At 38.7% G+C, this 17,098-nt stretch overlaps 1 protein-coding gene across 1 annotated transcript in view; it reads left to right on the plus strand.

Annotated features, from left to right (window-relative positions):
* Positions 1-17,098, plus strand: part of nr3c2 (nuclear receptor subfamily 3, group C, member 2) — a 108,008-nt gene that overhangs the window by 45,280 nt on the left and 45,630 nt on the right. The window contains exon 3 of the mRNA XM_034302676.2: positions 11,848-11,975. Within this exon, the coding sequence (XP_034158567.1) occupies positions 11,848-11,975 (128 nt within the window). The remainder of the gene's footprint in view (positions 1-11,847; positions 11,976-17,098) is intronic.

Here is a 17,098-nt window from a genome sequence, read left to right on the forward strand (position 1 = left end):
GATAGTCGGAGTATTTACCAATATGTAGATTTTTCAAAAGTGTGTAGTGACACTGTGTAAAAATCTGATTGGTGTGTTTCTACTGTTCTACTGCATTTATTTGAAAGCCACTTATCAATTACCCAGCATTCATTAGCCAAGGAGTCTTGCATGGTAGTTTCTGTAGCACACACCACAGGATTTACTCAATAATTCCTCGACTGATCCTGAGGGACACTCATGTTTTGGTCTGAGATGCTCACACTGTGTGGTTTGAGGAAAAAAAAGAAGAAGGTGGAGATGAATTGCAGCTGATTATCAAGACCTGGTTTGGATCTTATTGTTTATTGCTCTAAAGCATTAAAATACATCCAAACCGCAAAGGTTTGCCGTAGAATACAGGCAGCTGTTTAAATCGTTAGCTGCATAAAGAGGTCACTGAGTGCATAAAAACAAACTGGAACCCAAGCACAGATTGACAGATTAAGCCGTTTTCCCACATCTCATTTTTCATGTTGACCCGAGTGATTATCAGAAATCTGTAGCAGCCTGGGCCTCTGCTGTTTATACATGATATATAGTTGACTTCCTGTCTAGGCAGGAAGTTCAGCTTGATCGTTGTTTAAAAAACAGTAGCGAGTGCTGACTTCCTGGGCTGAGAGGACTGGCCTGGCTCTGTGTGATCCTCCCCCCAGATAATCCCTCACTCTTTGGAGATTTGTTTTTCCTGTTTGTCCTTGCTGGGATAATGCGAGCGTGGAGGTCACCTGCAAATCAGGGAGGTGTCGTTCACACAGAGGACAGGTAGAGGAAGACAGAGGAGGAGTGAGGGACGAGGTGAACGCTGGGTCACAGGTTTGCCAAAAGCAAGGGATTTGTGGCTTTAATGAAGCAGCTTTCTGTGCTTTGAGGCTGCACTGTTTGGATCTTTGGGCTTGTCGCTAAGCCAGATTAGTGTAAATAGTGAGGCGTATTACGGCAAAGGTGCTGAATACACAGGGTGGCTCTGTGTAGCACTAGCATTGGGCCGCCACGGGGGGCAGTTACGGTTTGTTCTCAAAAGGCCCCGCTGTTTCCAAGAAAAAGCGATTAGGTTTTAGTACTTGGGAATGTTGGAGATTTTAACAGTTAGCCTTTTTTGCATTCAGCACAAACTGCTTGAGCTAGTGAGTGGGTGGGAAATTGGGAGAAAATGGGGCAAAAAAATGTGTCTAAGATATTACATGGGCACAGTATTATCTAGCTTCATAAGAGAATAAAAAAAAAAAAACGACCCTTTTACTGACCTTGCTCACTGTGTCCATCGTTTTTCTCAAGACACAAGTCCTATGAGTAGAACTATTTGGATTCGTTATTCCTTGCTAAGATACGTAATGGTCTTGAAAAATATAAAAATAATGAGTTGGCACAGTTTTCCTAGAAATGGTGAAATGAACTATGATTAAAGTAATATTCCAACCCTTTTTCAGCATATGTGCAATTAATTCCAAGAGTTTGACATTTATATGTGCTGAGCAAAGAACAGATAATTATTTAAAATTTCATATCATTATATTTTATCCGTAATGGAAGCCTAAAGGCAGTTGTCGCACCACGTCAATAAACTTTTAAAATATGTATATACTATACAATATAAATTATTAGGTGTGGTTCCATACGGATACCCTAAAGATTTCCCAAAAACGCAAAATGGTTATGCCTGAAACTCACCCTTGCTTTACACCTATAATAATTCTGCTGCTGTAATCATAAAAACTATCCTGTGCTCATCCCTGGACTCTTATTCACAATCTGCTCATACTGAACATCCTGTAAACACACAGTGCTGTTGACTTTACTTGAACCGCACCCGTATATTGTAATGATTTATAATGCCACTATCTGAGAAGAGGACAGGCTCCATTTTGAGTCAATGTTTCCTCATTATGTCGTATCAGAGAGTTTTTCCATGCTCAATAATGACGTGACAGAAAGTCTGTCGATTTTTGCTGAAAGGAGTTTTAGCCATTAATAAAAAAGTAATCCCAGTTATTTACAGTTTTGCAAGTTCATGCAAAGAATCCATGAGAAGACATGATGTAATTAAACTGCGACTCATGAAATGGAGTCTTCTCAGATGAATTATATCATTAATCCTTGGTTAAAGGTTTGGTGAATACATTTGTCTTGAGGTCTAGAGTACGGCGTTATCACAAGCACTTGGACTTTTCACTCATTTTACAGTAAGATTGACTTCACTGTTCACAGGATGCTTCAGTTTTGATCTGGCATCTTCTGAAATGTAAACCTTCATCCCCCGCACATCCTGTTACAGCTATCAGCTCACTGATTTTCCAGGAAATATAGTATGCCCTATAGCGTACATGAGCTTTGCACCAATTTCGAACTAAACAAAAAAAATTTGCTAACGTCATAAAACAAGTTTTTCAAAATAGCCTTGAGAGAAAAAAATGGATTCTCCTGCAGGCTGCTAGTACCTTATTTTGTGTGTGTGTGTGTGTGTGTGTGTGTGTGCTTCTGTGGCTGTGGTTAATTAAGATGCCTGGTTTGTCATAGTTAACAAATTCATGCGCAAATAGCACAGAGTCAGACCAGAAAATCAGCAACGACTGCAAGAGATTACTATCGCTTGTTAAAAGAAAGGAAGTGAACTCCAAAATAAGCAGGAGAACAGAAAACACCTGGGTTCACTATCGATGACCTAAATACCATGAAGATTAAGGTTTTCAGTGTTTCAGTGTTGCATTGTTTTGCTTTAGTTTTGATGATTCAGAGTACAATTGATTGTTTTAATGAGTACAATACAGATAAACTTTGCTACATGCTGCACAACAGATGTAATGTACATGCGGCTTCTAGCTGTAGCTGATTAGCAGCCCCTGTCCCTGGTTATGTTTTTATGACAGGAAGTAATAATTGACAAAGCATCATACACAATAAGACAAACAAAACAAGCGATACATGCAATTATAGGTGATGATATGAAGAAACAAATACAATATGAATCGGAACAGATTTTAAAAAATCATTTGTGTATTCATATGTATGAAATAAAAGCACCTGGGTGTGTGCTATTATAGTGAAACAGTCAACAACAGGTTTTTCTCCTCTTATATGACAGCAATTTGCCAATGATTACAATTTTTAATTTGTTAAACAATGACGCATCATACTTTTATTGTACTGTTTATAGTTACATGTATAGTTTAATGTTGTGGAATGTCTGTGAGACAAATTAGTTCCTGTTATCACTTACGTTATAGCAGCTATAAATAGTCAAAGACTGCTTATCATGTTAATCGGAAACCGGAAAGTACAAACTCCTCTGTTCTGAAGACTTTCCCCTGGCAGAAAACATTATAAAGTGGACACAGACCCTGGAGACTCCTTCCGTAAATGTTAAAATAAACAGCTACTTACTGAAAATGTCACAATATCAACAATGATATTTCGTTGTTGTTTCAATAAGTTTATGAATAAGGTTAGATTATATGGAGCGTCCACCATACAAGTCTCTCTGAAGCAGCTGTTAATATAGAAACGATATTGAAACGAGCACATTAATATAAACCTGTGATTTAAATTACAGCTAGCACAAACTCTCTACACTTCCTGACCAATCAGAATCAAGACTTCAACAGGACTGTGGTATACTTATATATAAGGTATGCATCAGATCATCTTTATGTACCTGTGTCAGTGTTTACAAATTAGTTTTTGCTTCAGGAATTATACTTCACACTTGTATTCAAAATTTTACTGTACACTCTTGTATTAAAAACAGATGAGGGATAGAATCGTGGTTCTGCTCAGGCCAGTCATCATCCGTGCTAATTAATATCACTGACTAATAACAACCAGCTACGAATGAGATAAGGTGCAGATTCTCCTAATCAAATGATTAAATATGAAGAAGTTTTGCAAGTTGACACTGAAGGTCATAGCGATTTTATCCACGTCTCTACGATTTTATCCAAGTCTTCTATGACGCTATCGTCCATTAACCAAAAGACAAGAGCTAGCCAAACCCTTATGCTGTCTTCATAAGCGCCAGTCAAGTATTTTAATTATGCAGCGAAAAAAACTCAGCCAAACAACTACTTTCTGTCAGTCAGGCTTTTGCCACAGTTCCTAGAGTGATACTTTCAGCTCCGATCTCAGATCCGGTAGCCAGCCCAGGCGAAGAGCAAAGCGACCAGTCTGTCTGGTTCCACCACACGTTTCCTTTTCTTCTTTCTCTCCATGCAGAGGTGTGTGCAGGTGGGATGCAGGTGAGAGGAGATGTGTGAAGGTGATAGAGTGAAGTGTGTGTGTGTGTGTGTGTGTGTGTGTGTGTTTTTTTAAGTTTCACTGTTTTTGTATACCTGCAGGCCCTTCTTCTTCCCCCTCCGAACATGTCTCACTCACTTGGCTCGGTGCCTTGCAGAGAAGAATAGAAATATGTGAAAGAGTCAGGTGGTGTCTGTAGGCACAAAGTCAGAAGAAGTGAAGAAGTGAAAAGATCGATAAATGTAGGCTTAGCGGAAGCTTAACTTTTTGTTTGCTGGGATAAAAGCTCTACATTTTTTGAAGTTTACGACTAAACAGCAGGGTTTTAAGTAAACAGCAACAGAACACACCAAGGTGTGTGGATAGTGTAAATGTCATATTTTCATGTAATAACGTAATATTGTTGAGAATTTTTTTTTTTATTTCATGCGTGGCAGCACAGAGCTTCTGTAAAAACATAAAGACACGGTCATGTTCATGTATGTCATGTATGTAACCTGCTATTATGAAGTCATATACTCGAGTAGTGATGCATGTAATCGTAACTAATTATGAGCTTTTTTCAAAGACAGGAATTATATTTAAAAAAAAAGCATTGCATATTTATAATGCATATAAAAACAGGATTTCTCAATAAGTAGAAAGCCTTTTCAACATCACACACAGCACATTTAACGTTACGTAAGTGTGCTTAAATGAGCATAAGGGAACTTCTTTAATGTAGCATTATAAGTGGGCAGACAATTAACATATTGGCTTGCACAGGCTGACAGAAAGCACTAAGTGGCTGAGAATTCTGAACTATTAGGAGAAAATGGCTCCCCGGTCAGCTGTAGAGAGAGAAACTCGGTGAAGCGGTGAAATAGCGGCCACCTTTTCCCTCAGAAGTGGCCTCTTCAGTATGAAGTATTTATATAACATTCATCTTGGAATGTAGTGCAAGCTGAAGGTAGATTAGGTAAAACAAACAAGGAAGCAGACAAAATGACTTTACACAGCCTAAACGTTATGTCTGCACTTCACACAGACTGGCCTGCAGCACAGAATTGTGGGTAACCCCAAATTTCTCTCTCTGCAGCTCAAGCTAGCCCAGTGAAATGATCGAGCTGAAACAAACTGAAGTGTGCAGAACCAACAGCATGTCCCTGGAATTATAAAAGTGTATTATCTGCCTGCAGACTAATTATGAAACAGCTGTTGAAGAGGCAGGGATGTAGAATAGGTTACAGAAACGAGTCCTTGTTTCGATAGGCTCTTGAAAACAATCTCCATGTGCTCAGTGTAAAAAAAAAAAAAAGATATTTGGAAAATGAAACATGAGAGTACAAGATATTATATATAATATAATATAGTGTACAAGAAGTTATGCGAAGTCGCCTGATCATGTGCGTATGAGTATTACGCTGAGTATTACGCTTGTGCGAGAACAGGACTTTATAGAATGCTATAAATGCTTGATTCTGATTGGTCAGAAGCTGTTGATTCATTTTCTATAACAGCAGCTCTGACAGTAGTTCCAGCTACAAGGCAAATCACACGTTTATATGAATGCACTCGTTCTAATACGTTATCTTTAATATCTTCGAACTTTTCTGTACAGAGATGTTTATTTAGCATTCATGGAAGGAGTCTCCAGTGTCAGCCCTTTGCAAATTTCAGTAAGTTTTTCGACACAGGAAAAGAAATGTTTGTTTTGCAGTTTCTCATGACAAAAATGAGACAATGACTATTTATAGCTGCTATAACATAAGTGATGACAGGAACAAATTTGTTTCACAGACATTCCAAACATTAAATGTAGCTACAAATGGATAAAAAGTGTGATACTCTTTAATAAATAAATAAATAAAAATGTAATCAGTGGTGAATTGCTATATATATGTATATATATATATGTTGTATATATATATATATATGTGTATATATATGTGTATATATATATATATATATGTTGTAAGGTGAATAAAACACTTCAGGACATGTTGTTATAGGAAAATAATCAGTGTCAGGTTGGTTATAGTAACTCATCTTCATGTTGTACTGCATCACACCACCTTGCTGTTGATTACTTTCCTATAACAGCATATGTTTTATTCCTTACACCTAACGTACTCCTTTGCCATTTCTCAAAGTTATTCAACTCCAATGTTTATAAACGCATATACCACATACTAAAACTTTATACGTATCCATTAAGTATTTGAAATGTGAATTTAAATGTGAAATTTGAAGTAGCTTACATTTTCTGGCCCTGAAATTAGCCCCGGCTCTGAAATTAGCCAGAGCATATCTGCTCGACTTGGCCCATTTTCCAGTAAAGCCAACTAAAGTAAAGACGCTATATAGTCTCAGCAGAGGAGTTGCACATGGTTCGGGGATGGAAAAGGAAAACTTCCCAGTGTTTTCATTCCAATTTCATGCAGAGAGCTCTAAAAATTACAGACTGCCCCTTTAAGCATCACACTTCCTACAGCTCCAGCAGAGATCCTGGAGCAGCGTATAGTTCAACAGTTCAATCGACAAGAGGGTTTTTATTTTAGGCACCAGGCCAAAAACTGTCTAAACTCTCTAAACAGCCACAGAAGAAGCTACACGCTGAAGATTGGCACCTGACAACTCCAACATGCATTGTGTGAACAGGGTTATCTCGTAGGTCATGTCTTTTTGCAGCCAATCTGTCAGTCTCTCGTCGATCGTGAAGCTTGGCGCCGAGCTACTGCAGATCTCAGCTGACTCGGGACTCCTTAAAGAGCCGTAAAGCACGCAGAATCCAAACAATCCTGAGAATGCTCGCGCCTCCGTGTCTAACGCAGCCTCCTATCAGTTCCCATCAGTTCCACATTCAGCTTCAACATCTGCCGCGTAGTGGAACGGATTTACATTTACATAAAGCATTTTTTACACTTGTGTGCTGAAGCCTTGACACTTCTGTGTGTTTGTAAAGGATATATCTTGCTTTATTGTGCAAGATTATATTTGAAACCCTGTTGTTGTATATATTGTCTTAAGATATAGTATGGGGAGTAGAGTAGCCAAGAACCTTAGTAAAAATACGGCTAATAAAAAGAAAAAAAATGTAGACGCTAATTCATTTAAATATGTACTTAATAAGTATTTAAAAAAAACGTATTAAAAAAACATTACAATTATCTTTCAGAACAAGAAAAAATAGAAGATAGAAAAAGAAATATAGAAAAATAGAAGAAGAAAAATAAAGTTATTTTATGCATAAAAAACAAAGTACCTTTAATAAAGTTACATCCCTCATCTGTCCAGAGTCAATTATCACACTCTCATAACTACACACCTTTAATATCTGTAATTATGTAATCATATGCTTTAAGTTAAATTGAATAATTGTTTGCCATTTATGCATCATGCTCTGCTTACTAGTTAGGCGAAAGAGATAATTGAATAATTGTTTGCCATTAGCAGTTAAAGTTATCATACACACGGCCACAGATTAGTGTAACATCTCGGGCTGAAACGTTCACCTCTGCTTATTCAATTAATTATATAACATAAATTAAATTAATTTACTGCAGCAATGTAAATTTTATACTGTGCAATTTACTGTGATATTGTACTTACGAATTTGCCTTAAAAGAGTTTATATTACAGCGATGTTGAATTCTCGATTCTGATTGGTCAGAAGGTGTTGATTAATTTTCTATAACAGTAGTTCCAACTGAAAGGTTTATATTAATGTGCAAAATCTAATAAATTATAGTTTCTATAGTAACAGCTCATTCATAAGGAATTCATAAGGGATGCTCCATATCAACTGGATAAAAAACAACAAAAAATGGCATAACTGTTGCTATGGTGGAGTTTTTCTGTAAGGAGATGTTTATGTAACATTTATGGAAGGAGTCGCCAGTGTCAGCACTTTGTAACAGCACTTTGTAAAGTTTTGCAGCATGAGAAAGCCTTCAAGCTGGTGAGGGAATGACTGTTTATAGCTGCTGTAATGTAAATGAGAACAGGAACTAATTTGGTTCATGGCTGTTCCATGACGTTTAATGTAACTAAAGAGTGAGAAAAAAAAGTGTGATGGTTGTTCTTTAACAAGTTTAAAAAAGAAGTAATGGTTGGCAAATTGGTGTGGTACAAGAGGAAAGAAAAACAATCCAAGATGTGCTGCTATAGATACGAATAATGATCTCTGAGGTGGTAACAGTAATTCCGCTATATTCCACAGACTTGGCATGGATTATTTTCCTAAATCAGCATGTTTTATTCCTTGTGTGAACAATTGATCTGCTGCTTTAAGTTTGTTTTTTAACATAATCTGTGATATTTGGCTTCACAAGAACACAGTGCTTTTTGCAGCAGAGGTAGAGAATCCAGGTGAAAGTGTTTTTCCTGCATGCATTATGGGAAAAAAAAACCTGCGGTTTCTTGTCCACAGACACAAATATGGCACATTTAACAATTACTAGAAATAGACGTCAACTTCTGCCAGTTGCAGCTGCTTTCAGCCCACATTTCTGAACATTGCAGCTAATACAGCTAATTCAGTTAATCTGCGCTTGTTGTTCATCACGTCATACAGCATTAGTTTAATGGAGTGTTATTACCTCAAATTTAGCACACGGCCTGATGTTTCTCTCACAACACTGCCACAGTTTTGCTCTATACACGTCAGCGGTTTTCGAACAGTGGACACTGACCCACTGCCTTTCACAGGAGGAGTGGCCTCGTCTCACATCACTGTTATTTTTCTGCTCTCACTTCACCACAAGGCTTTCAGGAGTGAAAAAGATTTGTGAAATTCAACTTCAACGCAGCTGGGCTTCTTTTAATCACGCGTGCCAAGTGCCCACAGTGATCGTCTCTTCAGGGCCTTCAAATCGTCTGGCTCGCCAGGGGCGAGCTAAAGCCGCTAACAAATTGAATGCGTGTTTAGACTGGCGCGATAGAATTAGATCAGCTCCCCTGATTGTGTCAGGGAGGCGCTGCAAGTTCTCGCTCGAAGCCGAGTGTGCCTCCGAGAGCAGACGGCTCGTTAGGATGCGATGATGTTGTCAGAATGTTAAGCGGACAATTACCATGCACTATTGATTGTGATGGGAGGGAGCTCATTAGCAAAGGGAAAGGAAAGAGAGTGAGAGAAAGGGAGGAATAGGTTCTCTGTCAATACCATAAAATTATGAGCATTGCACAAAATGTAAAAATACTGGTGGGAAAAAACACTTAGAGGAATGCTGTTATAGGAAAATAATCAGTGGCGGAGTGGGATGACAAAGAGGAGTTATTGTTATCACCGTGGAGTTGATTCTTTTCCAATAACAGTGTTTTATTCCTCTTATACCACAGTACATGTTTTCTTAATTAAAAAAGTCATACTTTTCATCCATTTACAGTTACATTTAATGATGTAGACGTTAGTCACTTACATTATAGCAGCTATAAACAGCCTTTCCCTCATCAGCCTCTCTTTTATCTCTCTTTCTTAAAGTTAGTAAGACACAAGATGCAGCATGTTAGTGAAAAACAGGAAGACTTTCCCACATTTGAAAACTTAAAGTTAAAGCTTTACCTCTGACTGTTCCAAAGCGCTGACACTGGAGACTCCTTCCATAAATGTTAAATAAACAGAGAGTTTATCAACTTATTTAATTCCTTTGATTTTTGGGGGTTAATGTAGAACGAGTGCATTAATATAAACCTGTGATTTGCCTTGCAGCTGGAACTACTGTCCGAGCTGCTGTTATTGAAAATGAATCAATAGCTTCTGACCAATCAGAATCGAGAATTCAACAGGGCTGTGGTATAAAAAGCATTAATCTGTTAATACAGCTTTTAATGAATAATAGCAGAGCTGTGACAGAGGAATTCAATGCTCTCATTAGTCATTTCTACGAGATGAGAGTCGATTAGCTTGCCGTGTTTGAGAGGGTGACTTTCAGCTCAGAGGCGATGCCACACTTCTGCACGCTCACGCTATGTCAGGTTTCTCTGCCCGACTTAATCGGATTTCTGCCGAGTCAGCCCGACTATTTGGAGTGCACGCCTCAGGTTTTTTTTCTCCTTTTGACTGTTTCGATTGCATTTGGAGGGCACAGGATGAAAAACTTCCCCTCTCTTTCTCTTTTTTTTTCTCTCTCTGTAGCTGTTCTGTTATCTTGCATTACTCTATACGTGCCGGTCCCAAACGGCTGGCGGTTTGTCGTTTGTTGCGGGTGTAACTTGCCTGTTTTGAGCATGAAGGGTAGCAGTGGGAGCTGTTGTTTGGTTTGGAGCTTGTCTCAGGGGACCACCTCTGAAAACCTCATGATCTGGAGCAAAATGACGAAGCATACGTTGTGAGTCACTGACATATGCTGCACTCTTTTGGGTGCCTGGGAACGGTGGGAGAAACACATTACATCCACGCACACACTTCACAGCACACAGATCAGGGCATACTTTCTCCATGGGGGGATTTGAACAGTATGCAATAAATAATAAATAAGCTGCTTACTTTGTTTGCTCTCTAGTCAGTCTTGAGGTTAACCACAAAGCATTGGTTAAGTCATTGTGGTTTAACCTACAATATTACTTCACAGATTGTTCAGTTAGTCTGTGCTCTCTAATTTCCTTCAAAAAGAACATTTTAATAAAGAAAAATACAGTTTGCATCTTACTGCTTTCCTTTTTTCCCCACATTAGCTTGTGACAATTCATATTTCAGGTTTTCAGTTAAGGCCAAACCCAAAGTGTTAGCATCCAGCCATAAAGCCAGCAGCAAGGAATAAAACACTTAGGGTTGTGCTGTTATAGAAAAATAATCAAGCAGACTATTGGTCCTGTGATTAAGAATAGTTACTGTTACCACCCTGAAGATTATTATATAAGTCTAGACAACAACATGAGCATGATACGATTACTACTGACAAGGCTTGCTCTACAATACGTGACTTAAATACCTGTGACGATTGTACAACGTGATTCAGGTGCTCGTGGTCATGTGACATGATGCCTGCAGTGAGCATGTGCCCTGCAATGGCTTATGGGTGTAGTAGTTCAGCTTCATATCGGCGCTACTGTGACAAAGACTAACACTTTTTATCCATTTATAGTTACATTAAATCTTGGAACCTCTGGGAAACAAGTTAATTCTCATTTTTAGTTGTTATAGCAGCTGTAAGCAATCATTCTCTCAATTTTTTTATCCTTATTTCTCTCTTGAAGTTATTAAGATAAAAACAAAAGCAGAGAAACAACAAAGTACAAAGTGACAGAAAACTTACTGTTCCAAATCTCTGACACTGGAGACTCCTTCCATAGATGTAAAATAAATAAACGTCTCCCTAAAGAAATCTTTATTGGGCAACAACTATACATTTTGTCATTGTTTAATAGCAGCACATTTTTTAATCTGTTTATTTGGAGTCTCTGTGAATGAGCTGTTACTATAGAAACGATAACTTATTAGAATGAGCGAATTAATATAAACCTATGATTTGCAGCCATCGCTTAATTTTTTAGAAAATTAAATCAACACCTTCTCGCCAATCAGATCTGAGAACTCAGCACTGTGGTATAAAGCAGCTTTGATGCCGTTATTGGTTTGTTACGACTAAATGAAGTGTTTTGTGTGTGTTCTCATCACAGCGCTCCTCTAAGACACTCATCCTCGACGGCTAAAGTGTGTTTGGTGTGCGGGGACGAGGCGTCCGGGTGCCACTACGGCGTTGTCACCTGCGGGAGCTGCAAAGTCTTCTTCAAGAGAGCGGTGGAAGGTACGGCACACATATCAACACTCTAGCTCATATTGACTTTAGATCTTTTTCCTCCGAGCTGCTTTAATTTAGCATCTGATTATGTATGTATGATGTTTGGCAGGTTTTAGTGAGCCAGTAACTGGGATTATTTCAGCACGCTTCAAGGATTTGTAGTAACGCTGCCAGGTTGTGTGTTTACATATGAAACCAGGGTGGCATGAAGAAGTAGCATTGATTCTATAAACAGCTCTGTGTCCATTAGCAGCATCTAATTATCGAGTCTGTGCAGTCACTCAGTATTTTCCCATTTTTATCCAATTGCCTGTTTAGATGTCGAAATCTGTCTCAGCAGGCAGACTAACTCGAATCTAATGGCTCGATTTTACACTGAGGAGTTTTTACCAGCTGTCCTAAATAAATGCTCGGTCCAGAGAAGTGTTTTATTTTCCCCTGAAACAGGGTTTTTTTGTCACAGCCCTTTTTCGGATTTCTTAAAGGTTTCATTGTAGTCTCTACAGTCAGATGCAAATATTTTCATACCATAACAATAAATACTTAATAAAAAGAGCACATCATTCATTCATCTTCATTAAGCTCTTTATCCTAGTCAGGGTTTCAAGGTTTATTTGTCACATACAAGAAGTTATACACTGTATGTTCGTTACACTGAAATGCATGGAAATGCTTGGAAAAGCTCTGGGTCGTGGTGGATCCGGATCATATCCCGGGAACACACTCCGAACGGGATGCCCGTCCATCCCTATGTTCACACCAGCAAGTGACCAAGCAAAAGGCGATCATTCATTATCTATGTACTTACATATCATGTAATGTAATGACATCACGTAATGACCTTTGTCATTTCAGTGACAAAGCAACATTAAAACTGATGTTTTCTCACTTCTATGCAAATCAGGTATGATGCGGTAAAGTGACAAATCCAAACAACTGGTTTGAATGATTCTCAGACTGATCCCATGGCACGCATGGTCTGACGTTTCTTTAGTTCCCTGCTTTAGTTCCTACCTGCAGTTAGCGCTGTTTACAGTTTGACATGCAAAAATGGAAGGAAAACTTATAACCTTGGTTTCCGTTTAATCCTCTCATATACTACCTCTCATTAAATGTGTATAGAGACTTTACGAAGAAAAAATAGCATGGAAAAAAGTAGCAAAGTTCGGTGGTACCTCTGGTAAGTGTGCGTAGCTAGTACCATTAGCTTGTTTTGTTAATCTGCCAGTGAAGGTGGTATGAAGCCTAACACATAACATGTAACCCAAACTGATTAGACTTAGAATTTACTTCTTGGCTACTAGCATTGAAGAAGACATAGAAATGCAGTTTATAGCAACGTGGCTTTTATTGTCTTATGTTACAGATTTTTCTTCAAAATGACAAAATAGCAGTTCAAAAGTTTGTATTCCGTAAAAAGTTTATAATCAAGTCCAATACTTTAAATCAGGTCTGGAGAGCAAATGGTTCAGGGCTAAACAACTTCTTTTCTAAAGTAATTAATTAAGCTTAAATAAGTTTTTATTTCATTAGTAAGTACATGTATTTATCTATCTATCTATCTATCTATCTGCAGCCTGCACCATATATTTATTTTTTAACATCTTGGAATTCTATATTTTTTTTAGAAAATTAATTATAATATAAAGCTATATTTAATTTTTCTCCCTTTGAAAATCCATAGGGGATGCAAACTTTTGCACTCAACTCTATGTGATAAGAGTTTTGGTAAACCAGGACAGATTATATGCTGAGAGACAGTAAACTCCAGACTACACCAGAGGAAAAAAATCACTGGCTTGTTCCAGTCTCCAGAGGAAAAAGAAAAAAAGTGCAAACAAAACGCTGACTCAGCATTCAGACCAGCCCAAGCTGCACAGAGCAGAAAGTCACAGCCTGAGAGCAAAAGAGCTTCAAAATCTATTTGAGAAAAAAAAAAAAAAAACATTTTTATAGACACAAACATTTCAAACCAGCGATATGTGCAAGAAAATGAGTCCATGTCTGTGGAATGTGTGCTTTTGCCAAATTGAAATTCAGTGCAGGTAGCAATTCTCACAGCTTTACTTTTTCACCTATTGTTCTTAACAAGCATGTCCCACAGCTTGTTTGTTTATTCCGTTCAATTTTCATCTTTTTTTTTTACATGTAGCAAATTTACAGTAACTACATTATCTCTAAAAACATCAGCCTGCTTTTGCAGCTCTCGGCTCGACGCGGATGTTTCACTTTTCTCTCTTCAGTTTTCATGGTGTTGCCTGCGGTACTGGATGTGGTTTTGGTGCAGGTTTCAGTGTTGTCCTCACTCTAACACACACCTATGTCAATGCAGGACAAGCCTGTTAATGAGCTAATTAGCTGGATTATCTTCGTTCACTTTTGTTTGCTGCAAAGAATTAATATGCATCATTCCAAATTCAGCTAATTTTACAGGAGAAATCGTCATATACACACGAGCTTAGCAGAAGGAGATATTTAGAAACATGAGGGTGCAAAACTGTGGTTTTCATTTTCAACCCTTTTTTTAAAAGACCTAATTCAATCACAGATGTGCGGTGTTAATGTAGAGCCTGTAGCTGACTCCATGCTAAGGCCATTTCTCTTCCCTCCTGTTTCTATTTTAAACATTGAGGTTAGCACCGCTTTAGGCTCTGTATCATGACTCTACACAATCATGTAGGCCACATTACACTACAACAGAGTTACTCACAATAGATGTACTATTACTTGCTATAAAGAAACAAAATACACTGTATAGACGTCTAAATCTACCTCAGTAGGGAGGCTCAGTCGAAACTAATGGCTTATACACTAAATTTTTTCCAGACGTCCTAAGCAAAGGCTAAGTCTAGAGTAATGATATACAGTATATATATATATATATATATATATATATATATATATATATATATATATATATATATATATAAGACAACATTATGACAACATTATGAGTCTGATATACACTATATGGCCAAAAGTATGTGGACACCTGACCATCACACCCATATGTGGTTCTTCCCCACAAAGTTGGAAGCACACAATTGTATAGAATGTCTTTGTATGCTGTAGCATTACAATTTCCCTTTACTGGAACTAAGACCTGTCCCAGAACTAAGACCTGTCCCAAACCTGTCCCAGCATGTCAATACCCCTGTGCACAAAGCGAGCTCCATGAAGACATGGTTTGAGTGAAAGGTTGGAGTGGAGCCCTGACCTCAACCCCACTGAACACCTTTGGGATGAACTGGAACACTGACTGAACCCCAGACCTCCTCACCAACATCAGTGCCCGACCTCACTAATGCTCTTGTAGCTGAATGATCACAAATCCCCACAGCCACGCCCCAAAATCTAGTGGAAAGACTTCGCAGAAGAGTGGAGGTTATTATAACAGCAAATCTGGAATGGTATGATCAAAAACACGTATGGGTGTGATGGTCAGGTCTCATTGAGGGAAAAAAAAGCAACAAAACAAAACAAAACAAAAACCCCTGAGGTTTAGGGTTAGGTGTAGCATAGTGTAAATTAACTGTGCTGTAATGTATATGTGGCAAATAAAGGCCTCTTCTTCTTCTTACCTGCATTAATTACTGTATAAGTGGCCTGTGTGTGTGTGTGTGTGTGTGTGTGTGTGTGTGTCTGGGCATGTGTGTAAAGACTGAAGAAGCTTCACAGCGCATGAGAGAGCTCTAATTCACATTGCAACATGTTACGCAGACGTTCCTCAACATTAAACGTAACTATGAAATGATAAAATGTGCTTCGTTTTTAATAAAGAAAAAAAAATGAAATTGCTGGCAAATTGCTGTGGAATAAAAATGAATAAAAAGAATAAAACACTTCAGGATGTACTGTAATTGGAATTCCAGATTGGTAACAGCCATCTTATCACCCTGTCTTTGATTATTTTCCTATAACAGCACAACCTCAAGTCTACTTAACAAACACAAATGTGTCTAAAAATCTACAGGGAACCTGTTTTAGCCTCCTTTTCACTGAGGCGCAGATCTAACCTTCAACTCGGCATGCACTTTACTCCTGAGAGATAAGCCTGCACAACCTGGATTTTAGAACACGCCCACAAAGCCACCAGCAGCTCGCGGAAGCATTTTGTTACGCCACATCGTGATGTACCGTAACACAGCTAATACAGGTGCCCATGCTATCAGTAGGTGTTAGCAGGGTATATTTTAGGGTTATTTTGGTTGATGTATTTCTTTAAGAGGAAGCGTCAAGGCCATCGCATTCTGTAGTGTAGGTGGAGGAGATATAGTTCAGTGTATGTGTGTGTGTGTGTGTGTGTGTGTGTGTGTGCGCGTATGTTTCCCTACCTTACCTGACCCCAGCCTAGTTACAGAAAGATAGAGCAAGAGGGAGAGAGAGAGAGGGGGAGAGACAGAGCTAAAAGCAGAGGGGAGGAGACAGCGAGAGGGAAAGGAAGTGATGGGGGGAAGGACGAAGCTGATGATAGAAAGATCGACAGAAATAGAGAAGAGAATGGAAGAGCGAGGAGAATGGATCAAGAGGGACATGGGGATGGCAGAGAAACAGAACATAAGCGTTAATACAGCAGGGAAATAACACAGCACGGCACTTCGTTTGTGTCTAACGTGGCCTCGTTCCATTCCACACCGAGAGAGAGAGAGAGAGAGAGAGAGAGAAAGGGGGAGAGAGAGACAGAGAGAGAGAGGGCGAGGGAGAGATTTTGCTGCCCCAGAGGCAAAAGCGCCTCTCCTCATTAAGCACTTCTGGCCTAGACACAGTAGAAAAGCAGACATTGAAAAAGATCTGTTCCTTTTTGTTTATGTACATTTAATGCAATTACACCCGGGGGAGCAAATAGCAGCTCGCTGGATTTCTGAATCTCTACCTGGAGAGAATAAGACGCAGTTGTTCAACTGCTGAGTAAGATTATTCAAACAACTTACAGCTAAGACAAAGTTTCGTGCACTTTCAAACACAAAAACTGAAAGGGAAAATGGATAGCTACTTGTTTAGTTAGCTGCAGTATTCAGAGCCATGTGTTATGGCATTATGGATAGATACACATTTTCACGGTATCATGTTATTAATAACTTCATTGCATCCACCGTGTGGCATTACAGACAGCGCCCTCTTTTCAACAT

Source organism: Pangasianodon hypophthalmus, chromosome 3 (assembly GCF_027358585.1).
Source record: "Pangasianodon hypophthalmus isolate fPanHyp1 chromosome 3, fPanHyp1.pri, whole genome shotgun sequence".
NCBI lineage: Eukaryota > Metazoa > Chordata > Actinopteri > Siluriformes > Pangasiidae > Pangasianodon > Pangasianodon hypophthalmus.